Source organism: Oenanthe melanoleuca, chromosome 13, assembly GCF_029582105.1.
Source record: "Oenanthe melanoleuca isolate GR-GAL-2019-014 chromosome 13, OMel1.0, whole genome shotgun sequence".
NCBI lineage: Eukaryota > Metazoa > Chordata > Aves > Passeriformes > Muscicapidae > Oenanthe > Oenanthe melanoleuca.
In genome coordinates, this window is record NC_079347.1 from 7,567,507 (window position 1) to 7,584,451 (window position 16,945).

Here is a 16,945-nt window from a genome sequence, read left to right on the forward strand (position 1 = left end):
GTGCACTTCTTGAACTGTAGAAAATGACACTTTTAAGAAGAATTTTGCATTTTTCTGACTGCAGCAAACCATATGGAGAGTGGCTGACGGGTCCTGATGGATAACAACCACACCAGCAGCTTCCCAGAATACTTATCTCTGAGAAGAAGGGAGCTCTGCAGAAGTAGCCTGGATAGCTCCATAAATCAATGCCACACCATTAATTCCTGACAGACAATAAAAAATTAAGGGATGGTCAATTTTAATTATTTGCCCTGCATAAGTCTTGCAGTTGTTCTTTCAGGAGAGCCATAATCACCATTTGAGAAAGAAGAGAACCATTATAGTGGCCCTGCTGCAATTTCAGTCTGGCTTTTGAAGGCTGATTTTGCTTTTCATTGCTTTAGAAGTGCAGCCAGATGTTGCTTTTGTTTATACTGAGCTTTGTTTTTTATTCCCCTGGAAATTCAACCCAAACCCAGCAATTACTTTGCTGTAGAATTGTTTATTGCAGGACAGTCCCACTGGCAGGTTGGCCAGTGCTGGAACCTCCCAAAAGCCTGGCCAGACACTGAGGGAATTGTGCTTTGCTTCACTGGGAAAGTGGGAACTGGCATCCAGCTGGAGGGGAGCTTCCTCAAAGGGGTGGTTATGAAACCAACACTCCCTTTGGTACTGCATGGACATTCTGACAGACTGTGTGAGTCACAGAACACTTCTCATGTGTCTCTGAGCACCTCAGCCTGCACAGCTCCCATTTCCCTGGCAGTGATTCCCCTTTCAAGTCACTTCAGCTCACAAGGTATGATGCAACTTCATTGAAAATGTGCATGTGTTTATCAGAGGTTACAGCATAAAATATGCAGGCACCTTCAAATATATTTCAGACTGTGACAGCAAGCAGAGTGACTGAATATATGTCAGAGGTTTATGATGAAGTCTGAAGTGTCTTCATTTAAAAGGCAGCATCCCTTTTTTATAGGCATCCTTTATTGCTTGATTTATTCTGTCTATCTGTAACTAACCTCTAGACTCATAGATTTAGACTCCTGGTGTGATGCTGTTTGAATGCCTTGCACCTCAGAGCTCTGCAAAACCTTCTGACAAATTCATTGCTTGGTCCTCTCTCAGTGTTCAGCACAATGCCCAGGGATGGAGAGATTAAATGGTGCCCTACTGCTCAACTGAGAACCCATAAAATCAACATATTTAGTGGGTGTTACAGAAAATTTGTCACATGCTAAGCAGGGAAGAACAGGAAAGGAACTAGGAGAGATTTAGTGCTCCATTTTCCAACTCTTTAGCAGTACTGCCCTTGATGTTTTCAGAAAGACTTTCAGTAAGACTGTGGTTTTTTTTGCAAAGGATTAAGCAGTGGTGGAGATGAGGAACGGAGCCTAAGTAAACAACCAAATACTCTCTTCTTGATAGAATCAGTTTGATTCCATATAGATAAAACAGCAGTTATGGAAGTGTGCAGGGCACAGATGGGCCAAGGCCCAGGCTAAGGTCCCAGGGCTGAATTCAGGAATTCTGATTGTTTCCAGATGTGCAGTTCCTGTTCCCAGATGTGCACTTCTGCAGTTCCACACATGCAGTGTAGCTGCACACAGTGTGACTGCAAGCACACATTTTCAGTCATACCTTTCGAGTCGTTAGAGAGAGAATTGAATTTCAGAAACCTTAGGAAGCAATAATAATCTTTAACCTCTGGCATTGCAGGGGAAGGCAGTGCATATTTCCTATCAAAATGAACAGCTTTAATCACTGTCCATGAATATCCATTTATACTGAAGTGAATTATACAGAAGTGACCAAGGACTCTGTTGGGCCATCATTACCTTGTGACTTCATGGGAGCTGCTCTCTGAATAAAGGCAAGGCTCTGCCTGCAGAACTCAGCCTATTATTAGTAACACCAACACCACAGTGGCTACCCCACACTGCCAAAGTTTCTGTAGTTCAAAAAGCTTTAGGGAATTAATCCAGTGCCAGACTTGCACCCAGGGTTTGGATCTGGAGAGGAGCAGAGAGGAATTGCCCAAATCTTCTGGCACTGTACAGCTGGGAATGGCTTTTTCCACCCTGCTTTGAGCACAAATCCTTCTGCTCCAGGGGAACAAGAATTGATTATCTGGTACTCAGAGGTTTGGAGGCTTTAGAAAGAAGTAAATAGCAGTTATGAAGGACTTCATTTCTGTACCCTAAGAGGCTCTGTCAGAAATGTCATTTGTAATTAATTAGAAGTGTATAAGCCAGAAAAGATCCTGTTAAAGTCAGTTTTTAACCCAGGGCACTCTGGGTTTCAACCTCTGGCTGAAAGCTCAGAACCTTTTCACAAGTTCTGTGTGCTTTCTGGGTGATCCTTCTGGCAGCATCTGAGTTTCCAAAATGGTTTATAAAGAAGCTTCCCCCTTTAGTCAGAGCTCCTCAGTCGATTCTTGTAAGATAATCCTGTTTTTCTAAAAAGATTTTTATTGCAATATGAATTTATTACAAGCCATTTCACATGCACATATTTTCAATCATACCTTTTGGGTCATAAGAGAGAGAATTTAATTTCAGAAACCTTAGAAAGTAATAATAATCTTTAACCTCTGGCATTGCAGGAGAAGATACTGCATATTTTCTATCAAAATAGACAGCTTTAATAACCTTCCATTAATATCCATTTATATTTATTACTCCTTCATTAAAGTTAAGACAGCAAATCCTTATTAAAAAAAACCCTAAATTGACATTTTACTTTACTTCTTTCTCTGTCTTTTAAAATGCTAATACTTAAGGAAGTGGACAGGACATGACATATTTTTATCACTGCCACACACTTCAGCACTAGCAGTGTAAACTCTCTGTGTCTTGCTTTTTGCCCTTATTATATCAAATATAAGCAGATTTTCTCTGAGTTCACTGGCAGGGAACATCTCCTTAGAGCAGCACATGCTCTCATTATCCAGCCCTATCAGCTGTTCCCCAGCTCACCAGGAGACCATTCCCTCTCTGCTTTACAACCTCTTTTATGATCCTTGATGGCCTAAGTTTGGGGTTTTTCAGTTTACTTTCTTGTTTGATTCCCTTGTGCCACTTTATAACACGTCCTCAGCCAGCCTTCCCTAATGACATGGAACCAGGCAAGCAGGCAGAGGATGTGTTTTTCTTTTTGTTTTGCAAAAGGCAGGAGATAACTCATGAACTCAAAAACAGAGAATTGCAGCTGAGCTTCAGCTGGAGGAAGAATTGCCAGGAGGGTCCCAAGATCCCAACACCCATTTCTGTTTGCCTAAGCAAAGCTCCTCTCCTCCTGCACATATTGCCCCCACCCTGGGGTTTTTGCTTCTCCTCTCTGGAGAACTGAACAGTATTTCTGTGGTTTTCAGACTTTCCTGAGGACACTCATCTGCTTTTTGACTATTACTGGGGTGCAATCCCATTTCTGCTTCCTGAAGCCACATGGCATCATGCAAAAAAAAAGCTTTTAAGTTTTTGGGGTTTTTTTAAGGCTTCTTCTATCCAAGGGTGTTCTTGTGCAGCTGAAGTGAGTCAGGGCATTATTTTCCTTGCCAGCAAGGCTGTGTGTGTGTATTGGGACAGATGAAATGGTGGCTGCCACTCTGCCTGTCAAACCAAAGCTCCACCTTTAACATGGTGCTTTCACAAGTCTGGCCCCAAAATTCTCCTTTTTTTCAGTGAGTCACTCCAACACCAATTCAGCTGGGAAGCAGAGCAGGGACTGCCAGCTCCAGGGTTGTCAGCAGAACCTGGAGATGAGGCTGTGAAATCCATGGGCTCTCAGCTTTCCTAAACTGGGGATGAGAAAGAGGAGCCACCTGCCAGCACAAGGAGCTTCTGCATTTCCATTTCCTGCCCTCCCAGGACACAGCAGGCACAAGGTGCAGTTGGGTCACCAGCCTCCTCCAGGAAACTCTGCTGAGCCCAGGATAACATACTGATAAGGTATTCTTATCATTCCAGATGAAGTAGAGACCAGAGGAACAACTATGGACTGTGCAGGGGTCAGCAAAGAACGCCCAGGTTTGGCTGCTGGTCATTTTTTAGGAAGGAATTCTCATGCTGGTTCCAGAGCTGGGAGTGACATTCCCACAGTGTGAACTCAGAAATACTATTTGGCCAAAAATTATGACAATTCCAAAGAACCAGAGGTGCCCCAATAACCCAAGGGATGAACCCATACTGCAGAATACACAAGAGAAGCAGAGCAGTGGCAGTCACTCCACATGAAAAAGATAAAATCAATTCATTATGAAAGGATGTAGCTACTCCTGCTTGGCCTAAAGAAAGCAACTCTATTCCACATGAAACAAATTCAGAATAAAGATTCTGTAGGCACGGTGAATATTTGTGATTTCTCATAATAAGTATATACAAAATATTGCTTTCAAAAGGAAGGATCCCACTGCAGTTGTGGACACATATTTCTCCTCTCTTTAATAAGGTTATGCAGGAGCTATTGATTCCTGCTACAGCCTAAAGTACAATTAGTGTATTTGTAAAAATGTCCTTTTTATTCACAGGGGACTTCTGTAGCTCCAAGTACCTCACTCAAACTAATAAACATTATTGCTGTGGCCCAGCCAAACCCTCTGGCACCAGCAAAGGGCAGCAGGGAACAAAACCCTGAGGAACTCCTCACTTGGGCAGTGAAGTGTCTGAACTGTCCTTCCCTATTTTGAACCAGGTTAATGAGAAGTCCGTGCTAAATGCCACATTTTCAGGAAGCTGGGTCTGGACTGCTGCAGTTCAGCAGGTGAAATCCCAGCTGTGGTTCCTATGCTGGGCTCCTACAGAATCTGCTGCAGTTCAGCAGGTGAAATCCCAGCTGTGGTTCCTGTGCTGGGCTCCTACAGAATCTGCTGCAGTTCAGCAGGTGAAATCCCAGCTGTGGCTCCTGTGCTGGGCTCAGCATAGTGGGAAGAGGCAGCTCTGCCTGCCAGACAGCTCCCAGCTCACAGGTGAAGCCTTAGCAGGGAGAGATTCCTTCTTAAAAGCAGGTACTGACTGCTGAATAAGGCAAAGATTTTTATTTTGCCAGCTCTGCTCTTCACTTGGGGTTTTAGAAATATATGATACACAGCTGGAGAGACATATGAAGGGATAGAGAGAAATATTAAAGAAAACCATGTATTTTTCTACCCAAAAGCAAACATGGTGCTCAGTGGATTACATTCCTCTCATTTCTTTAAGATAAGAACAGTGTTCAAAGGAAAATCTCCTTCTCTTCTGAGCTATTCAGTCATTTTGAATATGATTACATCCTAAATATCACAGTATTTGCAAAGGATTGGGATCACAGTGATAGGTGAGTAAGGTGCTTTCCCTGCCAGCTTTCTATTTACTTCTGTATTTCATGCTCAATATCCTTGGTACAAATAGCTCTATCTCAAGTACAAATGTTATGATAAAAGAATGGTTTTTGGGCCTTTCACAGAGCATGACAAATGCTGTATCCCTGAGCAGCAGCACCAACTGATTGCTGCTGCAGCATCTCCTGACTGCCCTACGGAACAGCAGCTCCAGCCAGGCTCTGCTGCAAGGAAAACATTGCCCAGTCTGCACTGAAAAAAACCCAACAGTTTCCTTGTGCATCTCTCTGGGTAGTGGCCTAATGATTGCTGCAATAACCTGCAGATCTTTATAGCTGGCACCCCAAAAATGGTCCTTTGAGCCTGAACCCAGGTACTGCTGCCAGGGCACAGCAGTCCTCCTAAACCATTATAAATGTAAATGAAAGGCAACATTTTCTATAAACATCCAACAATCCAGAGGCCAAATGGTACTTTCATCATTTTCTGTAAGACCTTCCAAAATTACCACCTCAGACTAACCTACTCGACAGACACATCATGTTAGATGTGTCACCACATCCTTTTAATCAGTGTGTAGTCAATATTCTGTATTATATGAATAACTAATTAGTTTCACAACTTATTTCCACAGATGTCATTGCAAAATCTATCTGAGGAATGTCATCTGCACTTGAGAGAAGGACAAGCATTGTAATTAAGTATGAAGCCATTTCACCAGTGTGAGTCTGCCATGGAGTGTGAAATGGCTATAATTCACATTTTTAAGACCTTGCATTTATTAGCATCTATTTTCTACTCAAGGTTAGCGGTGTGCTGCACAGAGAGTTAAAAAAAGCCAAACAAACTGACTTTTTTGTTATTCAAATGGGTACACGTGCATCTGACTGTACAGATTGGTCACAGGGATGGGGTTTCTCTCAAGTCCCAGAGGATTTCTGGTTCACACACCTCTGTGAGCAGCACTTGAAGGTCAGATGGATGCTCTGATTATGGAGCAAGTGACATTCTGCTGTTGAAAGCTAATGACAAAGCTGGGCACAACGCAGCCAGGCAGGATACAGATCTTGTACACAGCCAAGGAATTCAATCTGAGATAGCAGCCAGGACTGATGATTAATATCTCCCAGGAAAAGACTTTGTTTGTGTTAGGAACCCCCTATAGAATAAATGCAGAGAGAGAATAATGAACTCACCTGCTGGGGTTTACTCAGGGCCCAGGAAAAGTTAAACTGGTCTCTGTCTGGAGCTATTGCTCCAGTTGCAATTGTGCTGCTTAATCATGTGCAGAAGAAGATGAACCCTGAGTATCTCTCACATCTTGTGGTGCATCAACCAGCAAACAAGAGGGACATTTCCACTGCTCTCTATCCCATAGGCAATGCTGTTTGGCAGCAATTTCCTTTAGAAATCTGCCCTTTCCTTCCCTACTCCCACTCCTGTTCTCACCTGAAGGGCACGTAGCTCTGATGGAATGTGCCAGCAGCAAAGGGACAGGGGAAGACCCCAGCACACACTGCAGGCTGCTTCACCCCAATTCCAGCTGCTTTGCCCTTTTGCCCTGACTTTACACTGAGTCCAAAATACCTTCCTGCCAAACCTGCCTTCACCATCCATTAGTCCTCTGTGAAGATCTGCCTGTTGACAGATGCCATCAGCAGCACTGGGAACAGGGGCAGAGCCATGAATTATCCAGCTGGGATATGGGAACAGGGCAGAGCCATGAATTATCCAGCTGGGATAAATCAGCACAGCCCCAATAACACCTTTGCATTTCCCAGGAGTGTGCCTGGGATTGAGGCTTCACCCACTGAAAACAGGGAAGGAAAGGATGCCAAGAACTAAATCCACCCTTCCTGGTGCTGGGAAAAAAGAGAGGAAGGCCATTAAGAGAAGGTTTGCTGGGTTAAGGAAAAGGAACAACAACCCTCTTCTCCTCCTTTTTGCAAGAGAAATATTTTAACAAATGGAAGCCCCCAGCAATCAACTGTTCCTTAACCCCAACCTTATATCCAGTGGTATAAATAGAGTTTAATACACACAAGAAGCTGTGGAAAGGCTGCCCATAGTTTGGGAGAGCTGTGGCTTGTCTTTTTTAAGAGACAAACAGCAGGTTTGAAGGGATGTCAACAGGACAAAATACCAAAGCAAAGTGGCTGCAATATCAGTGTGAATTCTGCTCTGGGAAAGTCTCTCCAACAGCAAGAGCTTCAGGAAGCCTTGGGTGCCATGGGATAATTGTTAGATCAGATCTGGTGTCCTCAATCAGAAAATGAGGTGATGAGGATCTCTGTCATTCAAAAACAACTCACCAAAGGCCACTGAAACCAGCTTGAGGTTTAGAAACCAGGAACCTGGTGTCTCCTTTTAGTTGTAAATGAGTAGGTTTGTGTTGGCTTTAGGAGATGGCTGTATATATTCAACCAGTCTGAAAATAACTGAAAACAGTTATATTTGTTACAGTGTGGAAGGTAAAGCTCAACCCAAGGAAAATCTGTTGTCTTTAAAGATGGTAGGACTACTAAAATTATTGGGATTGCACTGGCATAACAGAGAAATAAATTGCATCCTTGCTGGGAAATCAATTAGAAAATAACAGCAGCACTGTACAGGGGTACAGTGGTCATCTCCCCCTTGCTGACACCTCACAGGAATCCACAAGTTTTCACTGTGAACTAAACAGTGTTTCAGTATCATACATTACTCTTTATAAATGACTTTCATTTCTCACCAATTACTTCCTCTGTAATACCATTCATTTTTTACATTTCCTCTAATTTTTTTCCTCTTAATCATTATTAATGTAATTGGCTTTAGACAGAAATATCATTTGTGTACCTATTTGTCTATGGTGCCTTGTGGAACACAGCTGAGAGAAACCTTAACTGGGTAAGAATTCCTGTTTTTCAAAATGAGTGTTGTTTTGTTAGCTCAGCACTGTATTTAAATTGTTTTTGTTACAATAGGTCTCACTTGGACTATTTGGATAGTTCAGTACTCTGTGTGGTAAGGTAGAATTGCACTAATAAAATCAAGCAGCAAGCACATTTCATCTGCCATTTTGTGCTTCCAGTGCTTCATAATTAACTTTAGCCAAAAATTACTTCTTTAAGCCCAAGGGATTAATTCTCCCTTAACTATATTTGTGCATTATAGAAAAAAAACAGTCATCCCTTGGCTTCCTGGCCTTGGATGAACAATTTACTGCATTTCCAACCCACAATATCTGTGGATGAATTCCAGGTGTGTGCTTGCCCCTCATGGAGTGAATTTCATGCTGTCTGACTTCTTTTTATTTAACTCTGGGAACAGAAATACCCTAAAGCAGGTTTCCAAGCTGCAGCATGACCTGGACATTGGTACTTGAGGCAGCTCTGCTCCAACCCCACCCCATCCCCAGCTTCCACTTTAACAGCATCCTCCTGATGCTTTTTCTTATATTTCATCACCCACCTTTTAATCCCCTCCTCTCAAACTATTTCCTTATTCACTGCCTAGTCCAGCCTTTATCCCTCACCTCTGAGGAGTGCTGATCTGGTGTTTGATGGACAATTTCTGTTAGCATCTCTGGCATGTATTTGTTTTTTGGAGGAATGTAAATAGAAAAAGGCAGGTGATTCCTGCCAATGTCAAGGAGAGGTTCTCAAGGCAGGCTCTTGACAAGTTACTTGGGTGCTACTCAAATAATCCAGTGAGAAAAGGTCATATTGAATTCAACTTTTATACATAAGCAATCACATTACAATATGTCAAAGGCACCAACCTGCTTTAAAAAGCATCAATGCAGATGAGTACAAATATTTCAATGTCCAAACAAATCTCCCAAGTCCTCCCCCTAAACTATTTTGGGACGATACCAGATGGCAATGCTAAACAACTCAAGTATTTGAAAATAATCTGGATTTGTTTGCTTCCTTTTTACAGCTTTTGACCACTTTAGAACCCAAAGAACAACAACAAATACATTCAGAAGGCTACAATTACTTTAAATATGTAAAAAACATGAACAAGTTCACAAAAGTAAATCAAATAATTTGCCGACTATCTCTAGGTTTTAGGTCACTATTAAAGAATATTCCAGAGCCTAGGAAGGAAACGTGCTGTTAATTACACCCTGCATTAAACAAGACATTAATGAGCTCTGGCATCCCTGCCACAGTGGACACTGAGGAGGAAGGTTTTAGGAAATGGGAGTCTGGCTCAAACAAGCACTAAACCAATTCTTGGAACCTTGAGATGGGCTTAGCACCTTGGGAAAAGGCTGAGCACATATTTCCATTGGGATTCTCTCCTCCTAAAATGATTTATAAGGGGCACTGAGCAAAGAGGACGATGAGCACCTTAAAGAGCAGCTGATGTACCAATGGTAAATGGTGGAGACCTTTTCTGCCAAATGGCAGGAAGTGTGCTGAGAACAAGTGTCCTGTCACCTGAGTGTGTCAGGTGTGGCTGAAGCCTTGGGGACACGGGAGCAAAAGCAGCAGCAGAGATGAGTCCTGCCTGACCTGCTGGGTGTCAGTCTGTCTGTCCAGGAGGGGAGGAAGGACAGGAGGTGTCCTGACTCCAGCTGTGACAGGAGCAGCTGTTCTCCTCTCTTTGTGACAGCAGCAGGTGCTGCCACCTCATTTTGAAATGTGGCAGAAGAGCAGGAGTGGGCACTGGCAAGAGCCCAGGGAGAATCACCAATGGAGCACAATCCTTGGTTTAGGGTAGAGATGGAGGCTGGGGGTGCCTGGGGGCACCTGCAGCAGCTGAATCTGCACTTTCCATGAGAACTTCAGCCTGAGCAGGAAAGCAAGCACTGTTTATTGCAGAAAAAGGTCTTTTAGAGCAAACCAGCTAGTGAGTGTGTGATTCCAGTGCTGCTCTCCCAGCCATGTGTGACAGCTCATCCAGCCCCACTTCACTGCAGCATCCTTTGAAACAGGCAGGAAGGACACCTTGTGCACACACTCTGCTATCAAAATAGGAAGGAACCCAAAAAAATCTCCCCTCAGAGTAAGATTATGTTCACTATTAACTCTGTATTGCCCCCAAAAGGCACCATTTTACCTAAGAAGCAGCCACTGATCCAACATGTAGGGAGAGATGGACGGGTCTGTCTGGGGAGCAGTAGAGCATTTGCTCTTGGAAAACCTTGCTTTCCCTACACACACCCACCACTGACTCTTTTCTTCTCAGGATGCTGTACAAATATTTATTTTTGTCAAGATAAACTTGTCAGTAGCACAGAAAATACTTTAGGACTTTGTGGGACGTTTTTACCCCCAGGTAAATTCCATTCAATAATTTTATTAAAAAAAACCCCCAAAAAATACAAAAATCCCAACAGATTTTACAGGATTTTTTCACCCAATCCACTAATTCAAAAGGAAACAAGCTCTCCACACAAAAGAAGTGAAATAACATGAATTTAAAGCAGACCAAATACACCAAATCAATCCCTTGCATGGATACTGCCATTAATTCATTTCAATTTCATTTAGCTCAATTTGCTTTGGAACAGAAGCATAGTCAATCAGGTTAAGGCCTTTTTAATTCACATTTTCCCCCTCCAGTACAACATCCACTTATTTGGATTTTCCCCCTGCTCCCATTTTAGAAAAGTCTTAAATAATCACAAACTTGGAGCTAAATCTTCCATCTCATTTGCACTTCTCAAGACCTGGTTTTGTAAATTTTGGAGATGCTATTGATATTTTAACCATGATATTGCCTTTTTTAGTTTTTTAATGAAAATGTCAGTAAACATGGGCTGTGCCAGAAAGCCTTTGTCACCTGGAGGTCACCTAGAAATCCATTTGCTGGTGCCTTTGTTTGCTTGGCTTTTCCAGAGAAAAGGAGAGCCTTGCCCCACCACTCCCTGCAGCTTTCCTGTCAGTGAGTAAACACCACATTTCCTCTTTTTTTAAAGGAAGACCCCAGCTGGAAAAACCACAAAAGTCACAGACTGGAGGAAGAGAACAAACTTCCAGACCAAGCCCAATCATGCTCCACTGCTCCTGTCTGACAGATGATCCCCAGAGTGGGAAATTGGAACAGTTAGAGGATTTCCTGGGGGGAACTGAAAGGTAGAGGCAGACCCAAGGGAAGGCAGATGGGATATTCCTCATCTTCCCTGGTGACCCAAAGCTGTCCCAGGTACCAGAGCAGGGAACCCATGAGAGGTGCCCTCTCTGAGCCCCTGAACCTGCAGTAAATCTGCAGCACTCCTGCTCAACTTCAGCTGGTTCCAGATTGCTCCATCCCCAGCACTTTCCAGCAAAGGAGAGCTGGCAACCCAAGATTTAAGGACAAAATTTCCTTCTGCTTGATTTTTTTTTAAAATATTTCTCTCTTTTTCTAAGGAGGGATAACTTGAGTATTGAGGCATACCCTACAGCATCCTTTCAGAAGTTATCAGGAGATTCAGTCAATAATTTATAAGTCATGTGATTAGTCTCAAGATTGCTCCATTCCCAGCATTTTCCAGCAAAGGACAGTTGGCAACCCAAGATTTAAAGACAAAATATCCTTGTACATTTTTTAAATTTTTATTTTTATTTTTTATATTTCTCTCTCTCTTTTTCTAAGAAGGGATAATTTGAGTATTGAGGCATACCCTACAGCACCCTTGGTCAGAAGGTATCAGGAGATCCAGTCAATAATTTATAAGTCATATGATTAATATCTTTCCAGACTAGTCATCCAAGTTCACCTGTGGTGCCACACCTGTTTTTTTTTTTTTTTTTTGTTATTATTTAAAAAAATAATATAAATATAATGCCTGGCCTTAGCTTGAGGGCAGACTGGCTCCCAGGGGCTGTGCTGTGTATTCCCCCCTGGCACAATGGAGTCTGCAGGTACACATGTGCACAGCTATGCCCTGCAAATATCAGGGAGGGTTTGCAATTCTGCAGGGCAGATCATACTGGAGAGCATTATCCTCTAGCCTGCTGCTGTGATCCAGCACAGCCTTCAGCCTCCCTGCACAACCAGGAAAAGATTACTCTATTTTTTTCCAGATGCTGAGCCCAGGGTATGCAGAGCATGTTACAGAAATGCTGCTCTCATGACCTGTGTTTGCATTTAGTTTGGTCATGTCACATGTAAATATGGCAGGTCCCTTCTCTCCCATGGCATCCTCTCTTGTGATGCCTTCCAAAGAGAATCCCCAAGCTCTTATGCAACAGCAGAAATAATGCCCAGCAGTAAGCACAGCTCCAACAAGGCTCCACTGAGTCACCATTAAACCATATTCCAAAGTTTACCTTAGTTCCTTGAAGGGGTCTGCCCTGACATTGGGAGTTTCTATAGATTTAGGGAACACTGTGCCTTCTGCTCCTGAAATCACAAAACAAAACAGAAGACAAATTGTAAACATTATAAGCTGTCATCAGGGGAGTGATTGTCAAATCATACCTAGGTTCAATTTAACCCATTGCCTGACCCCATGTCTTTCTTGCACATCCCTTTTGTCCCCAGAAAAGCCAGACCTTGTTCATCTGCAATGGGCTGCCTTGATTTGCCTGTAAACTCCATTCTGGTTGGAAAAGTAGGTGCTTGCACCCTGACTTGGGGAGAGTCTGCTGACCCAGCTGATGCAGGGAGCTTGGAAAAGGCACTCTTTGCTAACCAGGCATCCACCCCAGATACACCCCTCACTAAAGAACCTGATGTTACAACATCATTTCTTTCGCTGGGCTCTCAGAGATACTCAAGGGAGAAAAGGAAATTTTGACTTGATTGCTGCAAACACCTCTCCAGCCAGGCTGTGCTCCTGCCTAGGGAAAAGGAGGGAGGTGCACCCCCATGCAGGGCAGCACAAGCAGACTCTGCTCCAGTCCCAGCCTGTTCATGTGTGACCCAGAAATTAATTAACTTCTGCTCATTCCCCCTTCTCTCAGAGATGATGAGGAAGCTGCAGTGCCCCATTTGCTGACTGGCTTTAGAGCTGTGAACTGCTGGGTACCATGAACAGCTTTTCCAAGTTCCAGACCACTGCAATCCTCTTCATGGCTCCCTGTATATCCCAGCTGGGCCATTTCACCCAGCCATCCCTGAACTGGGTCCATATTTTGTGATCAAGCCCTGCTCTCTCTTCTCTAGAAAGATGTGCTCTCCTCTAGAAAGATGTGCTCTCCTCGTATCACTGCTGAAAGCCAAATCCCTGCCACCCTCTGGCAACCCTTTCTACTAACTGTTCTCATTTAAAATGTGAATTTAATCTGAAATGGTCTCACTTTATCTTTCAGCCACTGAATCTTCTCTAGTCCTTATGTGCTAACCAGCCTTGCATGAGGAGACTTTAGTTAGACACTGATGCTGACCCAACCCTCCCAGCCTGCTCTGATTCTCTGAGAAGTTCTGGGCTTTCTGAATCAATCACTGTGAAGAAAATCCTCTGGACTTCTCACTGTTATTTTTTTTTCCTGAACCTGTTCTACTTTTAAAAGACTCTGCTGGAGCACAGGAGTCCCCAGGTGCTGTCATCGACACGCTCAGCTGCAGAACATCACGTTCCTGTTCCCACTGAAACTCCCAATTAAAACACAGCTGAGAGTGGCACTAACTGCCTCACACACAGAGAGCACTATAAATTAATGTTCCTGTTCTCCAATATACAGCTGCCAAGCCAATGAGAAAGCATGACCTATATTCTTAAATTTAAACCTGTGGTCCTGCCTTCAGGAGCACTGTGAACAATTAGTCACTTCTAACCTGCAGACATCACAGCAATTTCAGTGTCAGCATGCAGACAGCACTGGTGGCATTTTTTTTATTTCTTTAGATTTTAGTGTGATAAAGTTACTGGTGCAAACTACACATTCTGATGAAAAGTTTTACCTGTACTGTTTGAGAACACTCCTAACACATGCCATTGCAACTATTCCCTGTGTGCAGTTTGAAAGTCATCATTACAGAATAACAGATGTTCTGAGATGGTCCAAAACATGTCAAGACAACATCCTGCTGTAGCTGCTGCCATAAGTGAGAAACACCTATGGCTGCAGTACAGCTACACTTTCTTTGTACTAAAATAAATTAACTAAAGCTGTCTCACTGTGTTAAAGAAAAAAAAATCAGAATGAAAACAAGCACTCTAACATTTATAAAAAACCTCTCCAAGTCTTTCTAACCCAGAGAAAAACAAAGTAAACTCCAAGATGATAATAGCAGCCTAAAGTTTGAAGCTTTATACTTGGGGATTGAAGCTGATCCTGTGGCACAATACAGATATTTAGCTTTTAACTTTACTATAAGCTTTCATTGTTACAAGTTGTCATAAGCAGCTGTAACTTGCCAACCATGAAGGTTGTTACTATCAGATCTGTCCTCTCTCAACAGTTTCCAAATGATTTAAATCTCTGCTTTATCCAACACAATTGCCTTGGCTTTGCAATGAAATGTAGCAAAACCTCCAGCCTGCACTTACCTGCATAATAGAACAGATTTTTGAGGGAAGGAAGATGAGGAGGGGCAGCTGGAGAGATGCACTAGATATTCTTGTACCCTTTCCACCCACATGGCTTAAATGGTGACTTTATGCTGGGTATTTTAATTAATTTTTAGACACCTTAAGTCGGATATTCAAGTCATGCAAAGCTCAAAATAACTACCTGCCTGTAACCAGAAGTGCTTGCAGAATAAGGAGAAACTTTAACTTATTTCTAAACTTGGGGTTTTCCAGGCTTTCATTATTTAGTTTAAATACAGGAAGCAACTTTGGAAACAGGGTCAGTGAAAACCACCCCAATGCAGTCATTTCAAGAAGGTTGAAAATAAAAAACTGGGTATTCGTTTCCTCCATTTTCTTGTTTTCCCTTCCCTGCACAGTTCTCAAAGGCTCTTTTCCATCTCCCTTCTTTCCAGATCCATTAAAAAGTCCCTCATGCAATGGCAACAGGAATGAGATTTCCAAACCCTTCTGTTTCTCCCCTTTGATCTGAATTAGAAGCAAATGCTACCTGCCTTTATAAGGCTTTCTGCCTTGACTGTCTAATCCTTAATATTCTCCTTTAATAACACAGAATCTCCCCAGGGCCACCTGTCCCTGTCACTGAGCAGGACATCACGGGGATGCTGAGGGAGCAGGGCTGACATCCCTCCCTTGGCTCTGGCTGCTGAGGGTCCTCTTGAGACTGCAAAGCTCATCAGAGACATGATAAACTTTCCTCACCCAATCCTCATGCTAAGTGCCCCCTTTCTGTAGCAGGGGGCTGATGGATGAATTAAACACTCTGGAGAAGTTCTCCTTTGGTTTCACCTCGCTGCCTGATGATTTCAGCAAAGAACTACCCTCTTCTTTCTGTGCTGCTGGGAATTCTCTGGACCTCAAACCCCTTCCCTCAGCCCCCTCTATTCTACACTGGAGAGTCTCAGCCTCTGCCTGGGGGATCAGCAGCTCCCAAGGGGAAAAACTGCCTTGGACTAATTCAGCTCCACTCAACAATTGTGCCAAAGTTTGGCTTTTGGCCACTGTGGAAGTCCCCAGCCAGGCTTTGACAGCATCAGTGCTGGATGGTGCTGGAAGTGAAGGCTGGAGGAAGTGACCTCATTTAGTGGTTTTAGATCACAGAATCACTTATGTTGGAACAGACTCTGAAGATCATGGAATCCAGCTGTGACTCGAGGCTTTGGCAAAAAAGGAAGGAAAGTTTGAGAGAAATGTGTTGTTGTCACTGAATTGGGCTATTCTGGCTCTGCTGAGGAAAACTGGGATGTTATGGAGTAACAAATGATTGAAAATATGAAGTTCAAGGTCATGTGCTTAAAAATTAGTAAAAATTTCTTCTACATGTTGGAGGCTTCCAAGGTATAATATCCCTGGATGAAAGCTGAATGCTACTCATGATTCATGGCAGGGTGACAGTCAAAGGGAAGGCAAACATGACATTAAACTGAAAGGCAAGAAGAAACTCTAACAGAAACACACACAAAAAAAAAGAAAATCACATTATTTTAAGAATCACCAGTGAATCCTCAAACTATTGTGTGCCCCCCCATTCATCCCCAGTGAGAAGAGTGCACAGAGAGGAAAAACTGTCAGGACTGCACAAACAGAAGTCTGTCCTACAAAAGAAGCCTGGAAGGACTTGGCTTTGTAGCTGAGCAGTGTGATGTGCTGAGGAAGGATACTCATGCTGTGCATAAATACATTAGAGGGTAAATAACACAAAGGGAAAAGCACCACTGGCTCTAAGCCAGTGTTTATATGAGAGCCAGAGCTTATGTGAGTGGCAATAAACTGGTCCTGAGTATATTTGGGAAGGAAAGTGAGGGTTTTCTAGCCAAAAGAGGAGCTACAGAGGGAGCAGCTTTTCACTTATATGGGACAATATGACAGATCTGACAAATTCCTGACTGGAAGATCTGGTGTCTCAGAACCGAGGGACAATATTTCCAGGACCAGCAATTTCCTTCTAGCCTTGCATTCCTCTAGTCTTATTTTCACTATCCTCCACCTGAGAAATGATGGGTTTTGGCAAATGGCATTAACAAACAGCTCCAACAGTTCAAGAATCAGCTGCTACCATCTCCCTTTTCAATCACAGCTGCTCTATCCCTCTTCCTCTTTTACTGAGCATAAAGCAAATGTAACCTTCATTTATTATTGTACAACACAATTTCTGCTTCCTGAATTATCTGTTCGTAAAACCTTTTCTA

At 43.0% G+C, this 16,945-nt stretch overlaps 1 protein-coding gene across 4 annotated transcripts in view; it reads right to left on the reverse strand.

Annotated features, from left to right (window-relative positions):
• The window catches only part of SGCD (sarcoglycan delta), a 304,125-nt gene that overhangs the window by 25,672 nt on the left and 261,508 nt on the right, over nucleotides 1-16,945 (reverse strand). For all 4 annotated transcript variants that reach the window (XM_056502479.1, XM_056502478.1, XM_056502477.1 and 1 more), the window contains one exon: nucleotides 12,550-12,622. In XM_056502479.1, the coding sequence (XP_056358454.1) occupies nucleotides 12,550-12,622 (73 nt within the window). The remainder of the gene's footprint in view (nucleotides 1-12,549; nucleotides 12,623-16,945) is intronic.